A 17040-nucleotide genomic window follows, 5' to 3' on the forward strand; every position below is an offset into this window, starting at 1 on the left:
AGGTCCAGAACATACATATTGATTTGCGGGGAACCAATCAGGAATTATACATATGTATTTATACTATGCACCTGAAGGGCGAAAGGGATTATTTTAGTTACCTTCAGTATCTTAAACCCCTTCTTATAAATTTATCACTTAAATAACAGCCTTTATACAAGTCAAAGGGAAGTTACCAATAGTGAATAATAGCAAGACAATGGTCTAAATAAAAAATATGACTGACTCAATCGTAAATATTTTAATTCGCTTCTATGCATGAGACCACACAATACGATATTTCTGCTCAATTTTGACAGCTTTGAGGAATTTAGGGATATAGTCTCTTTTAATATTAGATCAGCATAGCTATTCTATTTTTTTATAGTTTCGATAAATTGTTTATTTATGTATTTGCATATTTTGGGTGAAAAAGGATTACTATCGGGTGGTATGAGAAAAATTGTTCATTATTTTCGATAAACTATTTATTCGTTGCTTAAGCAGTGTTTTTTTTTTTCAATAATAATAAATGAATTCGATCAACTGTGAATACATTTTTATGTAGGCCTTCTAGTATGAACATTTATTTAAAATATGATTAAAAACTCTTTGTATAGGGTGATTCTGAGCTTCAAACTTGCAGTAAAGTGTACATTTAATTAGCGTAAGTGCATTTGTTTGTATCAAAGCAATCACAATATGTTCCTACGTTATTTAATTCCATTTATTGTTTGGGCTGCATACCGTCGAAACATAAAAATCCCAGGAAGAAAGCATTAGAACCGTATACAGAAAGTTTTTCAAACTGATGTTTTCTTAGTCTTTTTATTGATTCAAAATAAGGGGTTCTTAAAATCTTTGAATTTCTAACAAGTTCACAGCAATACTACAAACACCTAGCTGTCGCTAAACGCTCTTTTTTTTTAATGCGAACTCGCTCTAACGCGATTACAAAATTGCTACATTTCCTCTTTTAACACGGTGAAAAACCTCGTTCTTACGCGATTGACAAAATCGATTATCTATTTTCTCAATTACTGCATGACTATTTTGGTGTATAGTATGTATCACCACACATGAAATGTGTGTAGAAAAGGGGAAGTCCCACTTTCTACACCATCAGAGTAAGAATGAGTGCATACTTGTATGTCCATACATAAATAGTTGCTAAGGTGAGCAAAACATTATTTCTTCAGACGCGCACATAGTAAGATTAAAATTCATGTGACAAGTGAAATGGTTTAATTATTAAATGAAATAAAATGGTAAAAAGTAAATTATACAAATTGCAGTTTCTACAATGGCAGCAAAAGAAAATAAACCCTATAAGGAGTGCCGCTATAAAGGTTTAAGAGCCACTGAGTCGAAAATTAGTGATTTTTTGCGACGCTAGGGGAGGATTATAAATGCAACCAAATGAATTTCCATTTTATTTTAATACATACTTATGTGTTATGTTTTTACTTTTGAAAACATTTGCCATTTGAATAAGCCTTTCTATGTTTGTGAAACTAATAAATTTAAACATTAACAAGAGAGAACGTTACAGTCGAGCAAGCCCGACAGTGAAATACCCTGTACCCAGGTAAACTTCCGACACTGAGGTATATGCGCCTCTAGCAGAAGCTAAAGGAAGAAGAAGCGCGACCTTGATGCTGCAGCTTGTGGGCGTAGTACCGGAGTGAAATTGTTTCGCTAATAACTTTTCTTAGCATTAACCGATTTTGATGAAATTTGAAACAAAAGTAGATGAGTATGTATAAATTATGTGTGCAATTTGCCTAAGATAGCATTTGAAATGTGGACAGTATTAGCGAAATTCTATAGCGGGGAGAGGGGAGGGGGAAAATCAAAAAAATAAAATAAACTCGTATAGACTAGGGACTAGGTGCGTCTGCATATCAAGTTTGGTTTATGTACGCTCAGCCGTTTCCGAAATCCAGGCGTTCATCCAGACAGACGGACGGACGGACATGTCTAGATCGATTTCTCTCGTCATGCTGATTCAGAATGTACATATGTATATACTTTATGGGGTCGGAGATGCTTCCTTCTGCCTGTTCCATACTTTGCACAAACCTAATATAGCCTTTTTACCCTACGGGTACAGGGTATACAAAATTTGTGTAGGGAACATAACCCCTCATTTTGTATGGAAGCACATGGCTCGTTTAACGCGATTTCGCTTAACACGACGTTTTCAAGGAACGTAACCGCCGCGTTAAGCGAGGGCTAGGTGTACTATAAGATTAGAGGACATGAAAAGGCCAGAATATAATGAAGGGCATATTCGTTTTTGTGCTTTGCAGATAACTCTTCGGAAGACAACACAATGCTACCACAGCAGTATTGTCTGCGCTGGAAATACCATCACAGCAATCTGCAGACGATGTTTTCGCAGCTTCTGGATCGGGGCTGCTTCTGCGATGTAACCTTGGCCTGTGAGGGTCAACTGATACGCGCCCATCGCGTCGTTCTTTGCGCCTGCAGCACCTTCTTTGACTCGGTGCTCTCAAATTATGCCAGCGAGCGCGATCCGATAATCATAATGAAGGACGTGACATTCGCAGAGGTCAAGTGCCTCATTGAGTTTATGTACAAGGGCGAAATTAATGTGGAGCACGTGAGTACAACCTTAGAATTGCATCCGGTTCTATATTCAGGCAATACGTCATTTGTATTTCAGGCCAGCTTGCCCTCGCTACTGAAGACTGCCGATGATCTCAAAATCAAGGGGCTGGCCGAGGTGTCATGGCGCGACGACGACGATGGTCCACCACTTCCAATGGCCGCAGCCGAGTTCCACTCACCGCATCGCAGCTTGGCTGAAAGCTATGCCCAAGAAATGTTGCATCAACAGGCACAGCAGTCCACAATGCAGTCGCATCGCCATCGTTGCACATCCTCGCCCGAGCACGAACGCCACTCGCCGACAATGGACAGTGTGCTGGGCCTGAGCACCCGTATGCCCACACTCACGCCCATTCCGAGCGCCAGTGCCACTCTGGAGGGTGGCGGCGCACCCGTCGAGCACTACATGGGGCCGAAGCGTAAACGTGGACGTCCCCCGCTAGATGATGCCTACGATGTTTTCAATGTGTGAGTGTTTCTGTTTGTTTGTGTTTGTTTGATGCAAGTAATGCTGCGGACGTTGAAAGCATCTACATTAGGGCTTGATTTGATTTTGTCCTTTGCCTATGCAGAGGACAGTTAATTGCCAATTTAATGCATCTACTATATACTGTAAAACTAATTCAAATGGGGAGCTCATTGAACATTGTTACTCGTAGTTCCCTTTGAGCTAATAATGGCAACAGCCTAAGCATCGGCACATGTTGCTTTCTATTATTGATATTAATAAGTGGATCCATAATTTGCTCTCTAGGGATACCAATTTGCTATTTATACTTAGCCCACAGACCATATGTAATCTCATTATTGTGTATAGCAGCCATAGAAACACGTGTATTACAATAAAGTTTATTATAAATTGTGCGTCCATCGTTAACAACAACAATAGCAACAAATTGTAATTGCTTTAATGGTACGTGGGATACACAAGGAATATATATTTAGCCCCAATTTACTCCTCATCTAGTGCTAAAACAGAATTTTAAAATATTTGTGAATGAATTTATCCAATTTAAGAAAAACTATATATACATACTCGCAAATACAAAATGAATCCATTAGGTATAAGAAGAATCGTTACAACCATGAGGTTATCCATGAAAAGGATTTAGAAAAAAATAGTAAAGATGTAGTAAGGATACCGAAACAGAATTACTTTGCCTATTAATCTAACAATGTTTCCGTTTTCAAAAAACATTCTGAGTGTTATTTTCTTTCTACTCCTCTCTCACCGCCCAAAACAGTCGTAAGAGCATTTGTGAATAAATTGCTCCAATTTAAATAAAAAACTATATCTATAAAAATGATTTAGAAAAGAATTTAGAAAAAAATAGTAAAGATATAGTAAGGATATCGAAACAGAATTACTTTGCCTATCAATCTAACAAAGTGAATAAATTGTTCCAATTTAAATAAAAAACTATATCTATAAAAATGATTTAGAAAAGAATTTAAAAAAAAAATAGTAAAGATATAGAAACAGAATTACTTTGCTTATTAATCTAACAAAGTGAATAAATTGCTCCAATTTAAATAAAAAACTATATCAATAAAAATGACTTAGACAAAAATTTGGCAAAAAAATAGTAAAGATATAGTGCGGATATCGAAACAGAATTACTTTGGCTATTAATCTAATAATGTTTCCGTTTTCAAAAAACATTCTGACCGGTCTTTTCTACTTCTCTCTCACTGCCCAAAACAGTCGTAAGATGGCCCACTATCCAAACAATTTGGAGCCACCACAGCGCGCCTATTTTGGCGACGAGCCTCAGCCACCCGCACATTCCGCCTGCTTGGCGTCACCGCCCACCGCTGCTTCCGCTTATGCGCCACCAAAGCATCGTCAGCGCCAACGCCAGCAGCTGCCAACCGCGATGGACAATGCCGAGCACTATGCCGGCGAGCAGGAATCGCCTCATGATTGGCCCAACAGCAACAGTAATAATGACAACAATAAGCAGCTAAATGGAACCGAAAGCGATCCTCTCGCAACTGCCGATGCGCCGGATGAGGACAATGTTGATGTTAAGCATGACATTGAGCTGAAAGATGATGCCCCAGCCCAGCCCTCCACTACGCAATCGAAGAAGCAGGAGAAGGCGCTGGAGCGACGTGACCGTCATGGAAAACTTCGCCATGCACGTCGCAGCTCCAGCGAGCGTGAAAAATCAGCGGAGAAGCCATCAATGCGTCAGCGATCAACAGTGGCGACACACGATGAGCAGCATGAGCTGGCCGATGTGCCGCAGCCCGTCGAGGAGATTGAGAACGAGCATTTAGTGGCCAATCGAGTCGACTCGCCAGCCGCAAGATCCGCAGCTCTGCTCCATTCCAGCTTCGGCAAATATGGTCCGACCGAAGCCGGATATCTGATCAACGAGCATGGGATGCTGATGGCTCATGAGTTTGGTCCAAATGTGGCAAGTGCTGCTGCTTCGGCTGCTGTGGTGGCCGCAGCTGCGGCCGCTGCGGTTGCCGCTAATGCCACCAATGGTAGTCATAGCGGCGAACATGGTGCCGGAGCTGGCGGTGAATATGTGGACATTAAGATCGAGGAGTACGATGCGACAGAGTTGCGACTGACCAACGAGGAGCTCTCCCAGTGGCAGGATGTTATCAAAATGGATGACTACCTTGCCAAAGGACGACGTCCTCAGTTCTGGGAGGAGCCCTTCACCAAGCGCGTAAGTTCAGCCTCTTCAATTCAATTATCTTCTTTTTCCAAAAAATAAACTCGTCCTTGCTCGGACATAGGAGAATCTGGATACCAACTTTGGTTATTCTAGCTTTTATAGTTTCTGAGATCCTTGCGTTCATCCAGACAGACGGACAAAAAGACAGACAGACAGACAGACAGACAGACATGTCTACATCGATTTCTCTCGTCATTCAGAATACTTGTATATATACTTTATGGGGTCGGAGATGCTTCCTTCTGCATGTTACATACTTTTCACAAACCTAATATACCCTTTTTACCCTACGGGTACAGGGTATACAAAAAATAGAAAACGTTCTAACAGTTTAAGTTTTAACACTTCTGCCATTTGTTTATGGTTTCAATATCTTTCACTTTTAGGTGCTGGATGCCATTAAAAACAAAAGACTTGAAATGAAGAAGGCAGCGCGTATACTGGGCGTCTCCTATGGAACACTTTACGGTCGTTATCGCGAGGTCTACGGCTGCCTGAAGCATCCATACAGGTACGTAGAGTTGAAGCTCAATGCAAAGCTTAGTCCGCTCATTAACTTAATTATATATTATTATTTTTCTATTTTCAGCGGCACCGCCTTCCGCAATTCATCCGCCTCGTCCGCAGCCAGCCAACTTGGTGTCCAGCAACGGTTCGATCTGTCCTTTCGCAATGGCGGCGTATTGCCACCGCAACTGGGTAAGCGCTACTCTTAAGCGATGATGAGATCTGCAGGGAAGTTAACATGGCTGTTTTCGATTTGTTTCATTTTTCTTTTAGAGCTCGGAAAACTGCGTCAAAAAGATTTGAGCGAGCTGTGGACACGTCCGCAAATTTGAAAATCAAGTGCGTCGTTGAAAAATCTCAAACGTCGTCGTCGGCTGCTTTAAAGGGCGTTCGCCGCTTTGAAATTTTGTTTAAATTCAATTCATAGTTTATATATTTAGATCAAATATAATGATAAATTGATAAGCCTTTGCATAGGGGCGGAAATTGATCTTCTGTTCATTCGATAAAGTACAGCTTAACGACGTTAAGCACGAGGCTAGCTTAAGATAGATTATCTATAAATGGATGAAAACCCTGAAGAATATTCCTTTTAGTTTGCTTTCTTCAAATCACAATTACAATTTCACAGATCTTATTATTACATACATATATATAAATATATAACATAAACATTGTTTAGTTAATCACAAAGTAAAATAATTAAAAACGGAAAATAAGTATATTAGAATGGTATTAAATAACACACTGAATGTGAATGAAATGGCTATTGTTTTTTGGTAGTAAAATTACAAGTTATTCTAGTTAATCGACAAAAAAGAAATTAATCGTAAAATAGCAAGAATACATAACATTTTTTGATAAAATAAGATTATTAATAAAAATAAAGTATTACCTACTTATGTTTAATAAAAATTGACATTTTAAAAATGTACTTATTCCGTTAAATGTGTATTCATTGACCTCTCTCTGCTGCGCATTATCAACTAGAGTGCCTAGTGCCAGATACAAGTATTCTCTTGTTGGATTTTTCCTAAGAATATGATATCTTTTGAGCATACAAGTAGCATGAACATAATACAATTCTTCCTGAAGTAATAACTTTCTTTGGGCTAAAAATAAGCTTTTGATAGCTTGTAAAATAAAATAACATTGCATCGCTGCATATGGACATGTGCATGTACGTACTTTAATTGCATTGCAGCTTTATTTCTGTAAATGCTGAATTAAAAGAGTACATTTCCACTTGTTTGTTTCGAATATCTACTGTACTTTTGGCGAAGTGCTGAACTGCTGTGTAATACTAAACATTTTAAGCATATACACAGTTTTAATAACTACTACAAAATGCTAAGCTTCTGTATGCACATTTATAGTCAACAACTGTTTGTTTTTTGTCTTTTTTTCTTAAATTTATATTTGCTATCAAGCTGCCAAGCACAGGTAGCTTTCAATCAAAGACATTTGTACCAAGTATTTTTCAAATTACGGACTAAGACTGGCAACTCTGGCGTGAACGGCTGTGCAATTGAACTGACTGGCAGCGCTCGCAACAGCTGAGGTATTTGAGCTGACTCGCAGCACTAACTCTTTGTTCATTTAACTTTGCGATCGACTAGTTCGTCGTCTTGTGCTTTGAATTTGTTTTTTTTTTTGTAAAATGCGTATAGGAGAAATAACATATGGACATAACAAATACATAACAATCTCTGTATCTGGCGCCGACGAGCTGCAATTATATTTGCACAATGAGCACAAAAAGTTGACTTACAGCGAGAAACTCTTACCGGCGCAATTCTCACAGCGCTTACAAGTGAGATTTGTTATTGTATTAAATAAAATAAATGTAATCATTTCATGGGTACACTGTGTTTGTTTATTTGCAGCAACTAAATAGACGCGTTAAGTTCCCCGAAGCTGCCGTGCGTGCAACCCTTACCACTAAGGATCCCGAATCAAACACACTGAAAGATTTGGAGGCTGGCAAGCTTGCGCTGCAATTAAAATATCGCTTGGAGGGAACTACAGCGCCTCTACATTGGGAATGGCATCTGGTGCCCATTGAGAGTGCCATCGTAAGTGGTAAAGAATGCCAATAAACCGAAGGCCGTTTAAACTAATTGAAGGTACATACATATATTACAGCTGTATCGTGATATGTTCACATACAAAGTATCCACGATTTCGGCGTTGCACGAACATGTCATAAATATGCGCCAACTTTTGGAGAAAAAAGATGTAGAGATAAAACAGTACAAGGTTGAGGGAGCACAACTGCGTAGAAGTAGGTACACAACTAAAATTCATTTTTGAGATCATTCTAACGTCTTTGTGACAGGCACAGTGGCTACCAAGCCTTTCGATACAAAGGGTTTCGATGCACAAAACGAACAACTGCTGGCCGATGCAGCAGCCTATCAGCAAATGTCGCAGTTGCTTAACGAACAGAGAACGGTTTCACCAGATGTGCATGGTACTGGGACCCCGGATGCTAAAGTGAAGGTAGAACCAGTTGAAGAAAAGCCAAAATACATCAGTCCACGGAACAGGTTTGATTGATAACGATTTCTTCAATAGGGGATATATATTGTAGTTCTAATAACATGTCAACTGCAGAAAACGTCAGCGGCTGGAGATTGGCGAGAACCATTTGACTCGTAAGATACAGCAGCGTCAGCGTGCACCGGAGGTACAATACATTGATTCGCAAAGCCAAGAATTGGGTCTGGATGATGACGTTACTGATAGTACAGTAGACAAGAAGCTAGAGGGCTTGGATGGGGCTGCACAGCAAGCCGAACTGGATGCTTGTTTTGTTGAAAATAAACCTCCATCTTTGGAAGGACCGCCATTAAATCTAAAATTTTCGGATGATGAGGACGAGAGCAATAGGGATGAAAGCAATAAGCAATAACTATTTAATATTTATTTATATGAAACTAACTTGGTAGAATGTAACATAATTGATTTTTAATCCAGCTTGTCAAATATAAGTAGATAATGCCTGATGTTTTTGACCACAATTGATAATAAGTAATCCCTAGCGGCAGATATGATTAGATATCATAGATAGGAGTATACATATACATATACATTATACAGGTGCATGTGAAAATTAAAGTCAAAACTTGCACAATAAATTCCCATAACTCAACTCGAAGCGATGACAAACAGTCGCAATTAGTTTTAGTTTTGTCGGTCGGCTAGTGCTGAAAATATAATGTGGCACCTAAGAATAACTAAGATGCTTACATTTTTGCTTTTTTTGCTGCTGGTCAGCTCAGTGCGAACAGCAAGTGAGTAAGTGCGTCTTCCCTGCACCTGCTGAGAAAATTCATAGCATTTTCTTTTAGACAAATCCAACATTATCCCTGAGGAGCGCATTATTGGCGGCGCACCCGTATCTGTAATACCATACCAGGCATCATTACGTCTCTTGTCGTACGATAACGTTTTGTTTGGATCTGGACACATTTGTGGTGGCAGTCTGATTTCCCAGCGCGTTGTAGTCTCAGCGGCTCACTGCGTGCTCGTGTAAGCTACCTAAGGACATACACAAACATGAATAGACATACTTGATAAGCCTGAATTATCTATTTGCATGTTAGCTCGGAGAGCACGCCTATGGTTTTTCGTTCGGCATCAGAATTTCGTTTAGTTCTGGGATCTGTGAGTCTCTATGTGCGCACTCCTTACGTATATAACGTAATCAAGGTGGTGTACAACGCCAATTTCGACATCACCACAATGCAAAATGATGTGTCGCTCTTTTTCATGAATGGACTTGTGCCCCTGAGTTCGACCGTTGTCTATCCAATTGCCTTAAACACTATACAAGAGCCCTCTGGAACTAAATGCGAAGTAACCGGCTGGGGCTCCACATATGTGGGCGTAAGTAAAGCATTCATTTTTATGACAGCTACCATAGTCTCGAAATTGGTTAGTTCTTTAGATTTAAATCAAGCGAGCCAAGTCTATAGCTTCCAGAGAAACGATGCCCCTAAAAAAACTAGTTTACTTCTTAATAACGGTATTTCGCTGAAATATTTAACTTTTTAGTGGTACAAGATAGTTTTGCTTTCAATGTTTGTGTGAAATCTCTTTCAAAATTATCCAAATATTGTTTGTGATCTGATACCCCAGATTCTCTTGTTTGATCAGAATACTTGTTTGAGTTGCAAAAAACTGGCTAATGTCTCAAGAATTTATAGCTAATAGGATAAACCAATATGATATTATGATACACGCCTACACGTTATAATTGCTTTTAGTTATTTTGCAATCATTTACGAAGAACATTATGTAGGTAAGCTTCAAATTATTTGACTTGTTGCAGAGCAAAATATAATAATAAGAAGGAATGTAAAAGACTCGCTGTTTGGTGATATTTGGAGTTCCGGGATCACATGTGATTTCTGGACCCTACACGACTCTCAGGAAATGTGCTGTTAGTAGACCTACAATAAGTCTGCAATCTTTTCGAGAAGGAGATTCTTTTCTTTACTGAGTAGACTATGTCGAGTGCGTAGTAGTTATAATAATAATTATAATAATCTCCGAGACCCAACGAAAAATTTAATTATTTGTTTACTATTTAAAAAAATTATATATCTTCTTAAAAACAAAGACTTCGACTAAAAATTAGGTGTAAATATTGTGCCAGAATCCTTAAACCTTTGGTTAAGCTAACAGGCAGAAGAATTCTTGGGAGATTCTATACATACAAGTATGTGAAGAAATATGTACATGGTCTGTGCGGTGTATGAACACTGGAAGCTTTAGAACTGCTGGATATATCCAATATGGCTTGTAAACTTATTAATCGGAAGACAAGGCTCATCATAAGCCTCATTATGGTGAAAAGAAGCATTTTAAATACTGCGATAATTCAATATATTAACTAAGCCCATTGCTCTACTGTATGTATAGTGAATCGGGCCACTGGCCATATAACTGCTATAGTAATGATTGTTAAAATAAATTGTAAGTAGTATAATAGGGGGTGAGGAGAAGGGCACAGGGTATTACTTTCGAATAGTTATATACATAAATACACTTTATTATTCACAATTCACTGTACTTCCAAAAGATTTGATGTTTGAATTCAAAACATACATATTTCCTTAAGGAAGGGGAATACATAGCTTACCAAGAGATATGAATCATCTATTATTTTGTACGAAGAAATCGCTTAAGGTGGATGTGACGCACACAATAATTAGTCAGTATATACATTCTACATACATATGTATGTTATTGATAAGTCATGGCCCATATCTATTGTGTGTTGCCAGGGACTTGGGTAATATTCGTGTACATACATATGTATATGAGTATATGAATGTTTTGGCAGGGAATGGCAACTAATTGCGTTATTGTATCTAATTTCAGGGTCCGGTATCATCCGTGCTTATGGGGGTTGAGGTGCCAATCGTAAGTAATGCCCAATGCGCCGCTATCTATAGCAACACCTATCCCGGCATGCTGTGCGCTGGAAACGTGCAAAATGGAGGCGTGGACGCCTGTCAGGGCGATTCGGGCGGCCCATTGGCGTGTAACGGCCTGCTGGCTGGCATTGTCTCGTGGGGCTACCAATGTGCCTTGCCCGGCTATCCCGGAGTCTACACAAATGTCTCCGACTTTGTCGGTTGGATCCAGCAGAATAATGCGACCTTCAACTACAGCTACTATCTGAATACGGGCATTGCTTTGCAATGGCATTGGCTGCTCCTGTTGCTCAGCGTGTTGGCGTATTGGGGCTGAACCTAAAGAACGCCATAGCTTACTAGTATGTGATTAGATGTAACCAATAATAGAAGGAAGTACGAAAATTCTCACATAATTGATTTCTGAAAGTGTTCGACTAAATCTGTGTTGATAACAAGTACGAATTTTGCAATTTTTTTTTCCGTGTTTGGGGCTCTGGTTTATGTTTTTCAATGTTTTCGGTTCATTGTAGTTCACATTAGTTTGTAAGTAGGTGGTAAGAGGCGCTGCTTCAGCTATAGAAACATTCAATTTGTGCGCTATTCAGATAAGATAAATCCCATGGAAAACGGTCGGTTTTTTTTTTATTTTCGGCCCGACCCGTGTGTGGTGCCGGTAGTTCGTGCCATTCACGCCAGTCGCTTGATTGATGGGACAGCCATCACAGTCGATACGGCAAATCAGAGTAATAAGACGTTCCGTTCCGTACTCGGCGATATTGCATTAGTTACGACAATAAAGGATCGACTTGCATTGCGTATACGCCGCGTGTGCAGAGTGCTTTTGAATTCGAGATTGTTTTATTTCTCTTTGCCATTTATTTTTAAACTGCAACGAAAATACAGAAACTAAACGTTTTTTTTTTTAATTAACTGTATTTGCACGGCTCTTGTCGCGTTTGTTTGGCTCTACTTTTAATTCAAGTTTTTTTGTTTGTTTATAACTATGCGCGACTCGTTGAAATTAGTTTTATCAACAGCTACACTGCTACTAGTGCTTATTGTTTTCCCAACTTCAAGTGAGTCACAACAGATAACTTCAACACTAAAGGGCATCAAGGTCATTGCCATGATTGTTTCACTCGCACATAGAACATTGTTCACACATTTGACAGTTTGTAAGCCTAGAACTGCCATATATAGTATATTAGATAACACGTGAACACAAAAAAGCAAACATGGGGATTCCTGCAAGTGATTTGAGTTGTTCACAGAATTTTAAAAACTGTCGTTCAACGCAAATAAAGAGCGGAAAGAATTTGCATGAAATAGCCTGCAGAACACTGCCAAGGACTTTCATTTTAATTTTCTGCAAAGAAAGCGAATTGATTATGACTTTCCATAATGATTTTCCAGAACTTGTAATAGCGAAAACAGGAATACCACTCTACACAACTGTCGCCATAAATATGGCATGCTCGTAAATTGAGCTTCAGGCCAACTTTGTCATGGTTTTATCAGCTTATCACATACACATGTTTAAATATGATCGTCGTTAGTAACAGTTTCATTCGGGAATATAAATTTTTTTTTGAATGAAATGATATTACAATTTATTATTAAAAATTTATTTTAAAAATGAAGAATCATTGTTCTCGAACGCAAACAAAATCGTCTATTTGTTGGAGACTCTTAAACATCCTGCATGCAGTTGACTTATTAATTTCATTTAAGAACTCATTTTTTTTTAATTGGCCAGAGTAGTTGTGCTATTACAATAAAACCTGGTACATGGGTGAACAAGTTTTAAAAGAATGGAACTGAAAAATACTTGTACATTCTAGATTTGCGCGGGTTAGTGGGAAGTGGGAAACAAGTGGAGAGGCTGAATACCTTATTTTCGATAGATAGATAGAAGATTCGATTTGACAAGACTATGTAATTCTTGTAGGTCCTGTCAACTCAGAGTATCTTCCAGTCTGTTATTGTATATAAGCAAAAACAAAACAAAACAATTACATATGTGATTGTTACTTAAATTTTTTCTTAAAATTAAGTGCGACTTTTGAAGAATTCGTCTGAATGTCGAGAATATACTTTCGTTTGTTGTTGACGAAAAAATTAAAAATTTGTGTCATTTATTGTTGAAGAAAGTACAAATCTTCTGGACTTCAATATGCTAGAATTCCAGTTTTAATTGCGTGAGCGCATTAAGTAATCATTTGTTTCTTAAACCTATAGCTAAACAAAATAAACCAAAATTTCTTTAAATCAATTGATTTAAGCCTTTCTATTTTGTGTTATGTTATGTTATGAAGTTAAATGTTTAATACTTTTGTACGTTTTATATTGTCCAGCATCTTATACAACTAGTACGTGCTTGTCATAGTTGTGATATCGATATTGGTCTGATCAATGATTAAAAGGGTTTCCCAATATAATGACTTTGTATATTGTTGTATCTTCTTGTACATTTTGATGGCTGCCGAAATATTCGTGAAGTCTTGAACGACGTTTTCTAGTTAAGTTAAGGCCAGGAATCACAGCTCTAGTGAAAGGAAATAAAAATATCGGAGTATCTGCTGATAAGTGGCTTATTTATGGCGGGAAAGTGGGGCGAGCATTGGAAGTGGAAGGCAAGGAGAATGTTATCCTATCTTATCCAATATATAGACTATGCCTCATTGTCGCAAATTGTGGTTGCGCCTATTTACTGATAGGTGTTTTAAGAAGTAATATAAACATTGTGATAAGACACATACATACATACATTTATTTATGTACATATGCACACATATACAAACATAGTAAATTGGGGGTTTTCGTACCCATTCTAAAAGTTATATGGCATATACATTCGTAATTTTGTTAATGACATTTATCGTCTTGAATCGCAACGTTACCGATACAATTGCCCTATTTTTTTTAGAACAGCGTAATAGCCGCATTTATTGAACATGATTAGAGGGAGCCAATAATAGCGTAGATTATTAATTAAACAGAATGTTTGTAATCAGACGCTACAAGTATTAAGGTCTATGTGGAATCTTTGATATGAACTATCAGTAGATCGCGTAAACTTGAAATCATTTGGAACTTACTATCATAGAATACATTACGTAAGAATATATACGAGTATATCAGATATTTGTTGAACAGCTCATAACTAATTTACTACCCAAGATATGTGGCGAACGGAAAGGTCTTGATATGATCACAGACCTATGTATTTGTATGACTATGTATTTTGATAAAAGAGAAGGAGGAGTGTTAAACAAACAAAATAAAAGAAACAATAATAAGATTTGTTTTTTAATCGGCTTGTCCCACTTTGTTACGAAAAGGCCGATAGACTATTAATTATCTGCATAATAAAATTCCAGATGTTGCAACGTCAGTGAGCCCATTGGCTAATAACACGGTCAAGGGCGAGACAAGAGTGGTGGGCGGCACTGCCATCCAGATTGATGATGCGCCCTTCCAGGTATCCGTGCGACTGGCGAAGAACGAGAAGGACCGCTACGGATCGGGTCACATCTGTGGAGGAGTCGTTATATCACAGCGCTTGGTAGTCACAGCAGCTCACTGCTTTTTCGAGTAAGTCATTAGCCAACTGATCCTGAAAAAAAAAATCCACCAATTCCTTACAGACAGTTTTTTTAGAATTATTTTTTGTGAAAATAACAAATTTGTGTAAAGCCGTCATTTTGTGGCTTCAATTTTTACCTCAACCATGTGCGATCTATGTTTATTTAATCTGTCCCAGAAAGATATATAATATATATAATATATCTGCCATAGTTCGGATTTTTTGCTGATAAATATTTCCAAGGCACATCTTTTAAGTTTGCATAGTGCCTATGATATTATTAAGTTACATCAAAACGATTAACTAAATCATCTAAATGGTTGCTATAGGGACGACCTGTGAAAAAATCGCTGTTGGTACAAAAAAGTGCGGACATAAGGTATTCACCAATATTTTTATATTTTATTTCAATGATGAATGCCAAACTTAATCCTTGATATAGTCGCATATAAGCTTCAAACTAAGAAGCTCTTTTCCTCTACCACAACTTTAATGCTCTTGGTTAAGGTTATAAAGATTTTATGACACACCCATATGGTATTGTGGTCTATGGTTTTTCTTTTTCTGAGTGGTGGTATAAGCTTTCATATCAACCATAATCCCTTGTCCCCCTTGGTTTGGTTATATATTTTTGCAAATATATTTCCCAGATTTTATCATAGAAAACTGGGATTAAACAGCAATAAATAGAAGAAGAATAGAGTAAGAGTCTTTATTCATTTCCTTGCTTTATGCAGGATCGTACGTGTTATTCGAATTAAATAATTGCAGGATAATCCTGTTTTTGAGCTAAAGTGTGAAGAATCTTCACATTCAATGCACTGGCAAGTTGTCCGTCCAATGACTTTCCACAAAGGGCCATTGTAAAGCAATGTTGGGAGAGGCCCTTTGCTCCATTTTAGAGTGTAATTTTTACAGCTGAAAAGGAAATATTTGATAACCAGCTATAAATGGATAAGGATGTTTTTAAAATACAAGCAATTTAATTTATTCATTGCTGTTCTTTTATAACCATATTCAGCTATAAATGGAAAAGGATGTTTTTAAAATACAAGCAATTTAATTTATTCATTGCTGTTCTTTTATAACCAGCTCAAAAGATCAGTACAGAAAGGCCAGCGATTTCGTGCTGGTCGTGGCCAGCTCATACGTGTGGACCAAGGATCCAAATGCTCAGGTGTACAACGTGCAGCAGATGATCATACACAGCGGTTATCAACAAGGGAAATTGGTGAATGACATTGGACTCCTGTTCATCAATGGGTATTTACCCTGGAATTCGGCAAAGGTGCGTGCATTGGCCCTCAACACACAACCGATTAGCGCTGGAACGAGCTGTGCCGTTACCGGTTGGGGAGTCACCAATACCGCCACAGTAAGCAGAAAAGGAGTGCCATTGAGTGCCACTTGTGTGATGAAATGATTATTAATTTTGAATTTTAGGAGTCCACCAGCAATGTTCTGTATTCGGGTGCGGTGCAGATAATCGGGCAAGCAACTTGTGAGCAGTCGTACGGCCCCTTGCCACAGTCTCAGGTCTGCGCCGGCATTCTGGCTGGTGGAGTTGACTCCTGCCAGGGCGACTCTGGTGGTCCCCTGCAATGTGAAGACAAGCTGGTGGGCGTGGTCTCTTGGGGCAATGGCTGTGCGCAGCCCAACTTTCCGGGCGTCTATACGAATGTGTCCTTCTACCATGGATGGATTGTGCAGCAGAATAGTTCGCTAAACTATTCGTACTATAGCAATGGGGCCCCATGGAAAGCAACAACTGCTGGATTGGGGCTCTATGGCTTGGGATATGCCATGTTGAGCATTTTTGTGGTGGGCAGTAGATTCTAAAAGTTTTTTCATCATTGATCTAGCATAGACATAAAAGTGTTTATTTTTGTAATTATTGTGAGATTGGATAAGTCAATAGAATTAAGTACAAAATTGAACAGCTTAAAATAAAACTAGTTTGAATAATATCGGCTATTTTCAGATACGATGCTAACTTTAATTGTGTCTAACTAATTTGCGATTCAAAGTCTAAGATTGCTTCCAACAAACACTGCTATATATTTAATGCCATTCTAAAAATGAACTTGAACTGATTTCGAGCATATATTAGAAGACCTATCTGAAACACTATTCGATTCAAAAGGGAGCTCTAGTGCCAGGGCGAGCTTCGAGTGCGAAAATTCTACTACTAAAAATAAATAATAATAAT

At 38.3% G+C, this 17040-nt stretch overlaps 3 protein-coding genes across 4 annotated transcripts in view; all 3 read left to right on the top strand.

The window, feature by feature from the left end:
* LOC115628897 (sex determination protein fruitless) overlaps positions 1-6577 on the top strand; it is a 39872-nt gene extending 33295 nt beyond the window's left edge. Inside the window, exons 3-8 of the mRNA XM_030525156.1 lie at positions 2292-2605; positions 2669-3081; positions 4319-5300; positions 5696-5820; positions 5899-6008; positions 6090-6577. Of these exons, the coding sequence (XP_030381016.1) occupies positions 2315-2605; positions 2669-3081; positions 4319-5300; positions 5696-5820; positions 5899-6008; positions 6090-6148 (1980 nt within the window). The 5' untranslated portion in view covers positions 2292-2314 and the 3' untranslated portion in view covers positions 6149-6577. The remainder of the gene's footprint in view (positions 1-2291; positions 2606-2668; positions 3082-4318; positions 5301-5695; positions 5821-5898; positions 6009-6089) is intronic.
* Positions 6578-7437: 860 nt separating this feature from the next.
* On the top strand, positions 7438-8824 carry LOC115628823. Of its 2 annotated transcripts, XM_030525054.1 has the most exons (5): positions 7438-7629; positions 7703-7891; positions 7962-8100; positions 8155-8365; positions 8433-8824. In XM_030525054.1, exons 1-5 carry the CDS (start codon positions 7477-7479, stop codon positions 8728-8730), a joined length of 990 nt encoding a protein of 329 aa, XP_030380914.1. In that variant the 5' UTR covers positions 7438-7476; the 3' UTR covers positions 8731-8824. The 2 variants fall into 2 exon arrangements, with proteins under 2 accessions (XP_030380914.1, XP_030380915.1); XM_030525055.1 differs by lacking the exon at positions 7438-7629 and having other exon boundaries at positions 7792-7898.
* A 236-nt stretch (positions 8825-9060) lies between these two features.
* LOC115628948 (transmembrane protease serine 9-like) lies at positions 9061-16824 on the top strand. The gene is made up of 7 exons (XM_030525223.1): positions 9061-9112; positions 9170-9350; positions 9425-9707; positions 11208-11574; positions 14626-14839; positions 15924-16206; positions 16275-16824. The coding sequence occupies exons 1-7, from the start codon at positions 9061-9063 to the stop codon at positions 16668-16670; spliced, it is 1776 nt and encodes a 591-aa protein (XP_030381083.1). The 3' UTR covers positions 16671-16824.
* The last annotated feature ends 216 nt before the right edge of the window (positions 16825-17040 follow it).

The sequence above is a fragment of the Scaptodrosophila lebanonensis genome, unplaced genomic scaffold, assembly GCF_003285725.1.
Source record: "Scaptodrosophila lebanonensis strain 11010-0011.00,11010-0021.00 unplaced genomic scaffold, SlebRS2 tig00000129-arrow-arrow-pilon, whole genome shotgun sequence".
In the NCBI taxonomy this organism is placed as follows: domain Eukaryota; kingdom Metazoa; phylum Arthropoda; class Insecta; order Diptera; family Drosophilidae; genus Scaptodrosophila; species Scaptodrosophila lebanonensis.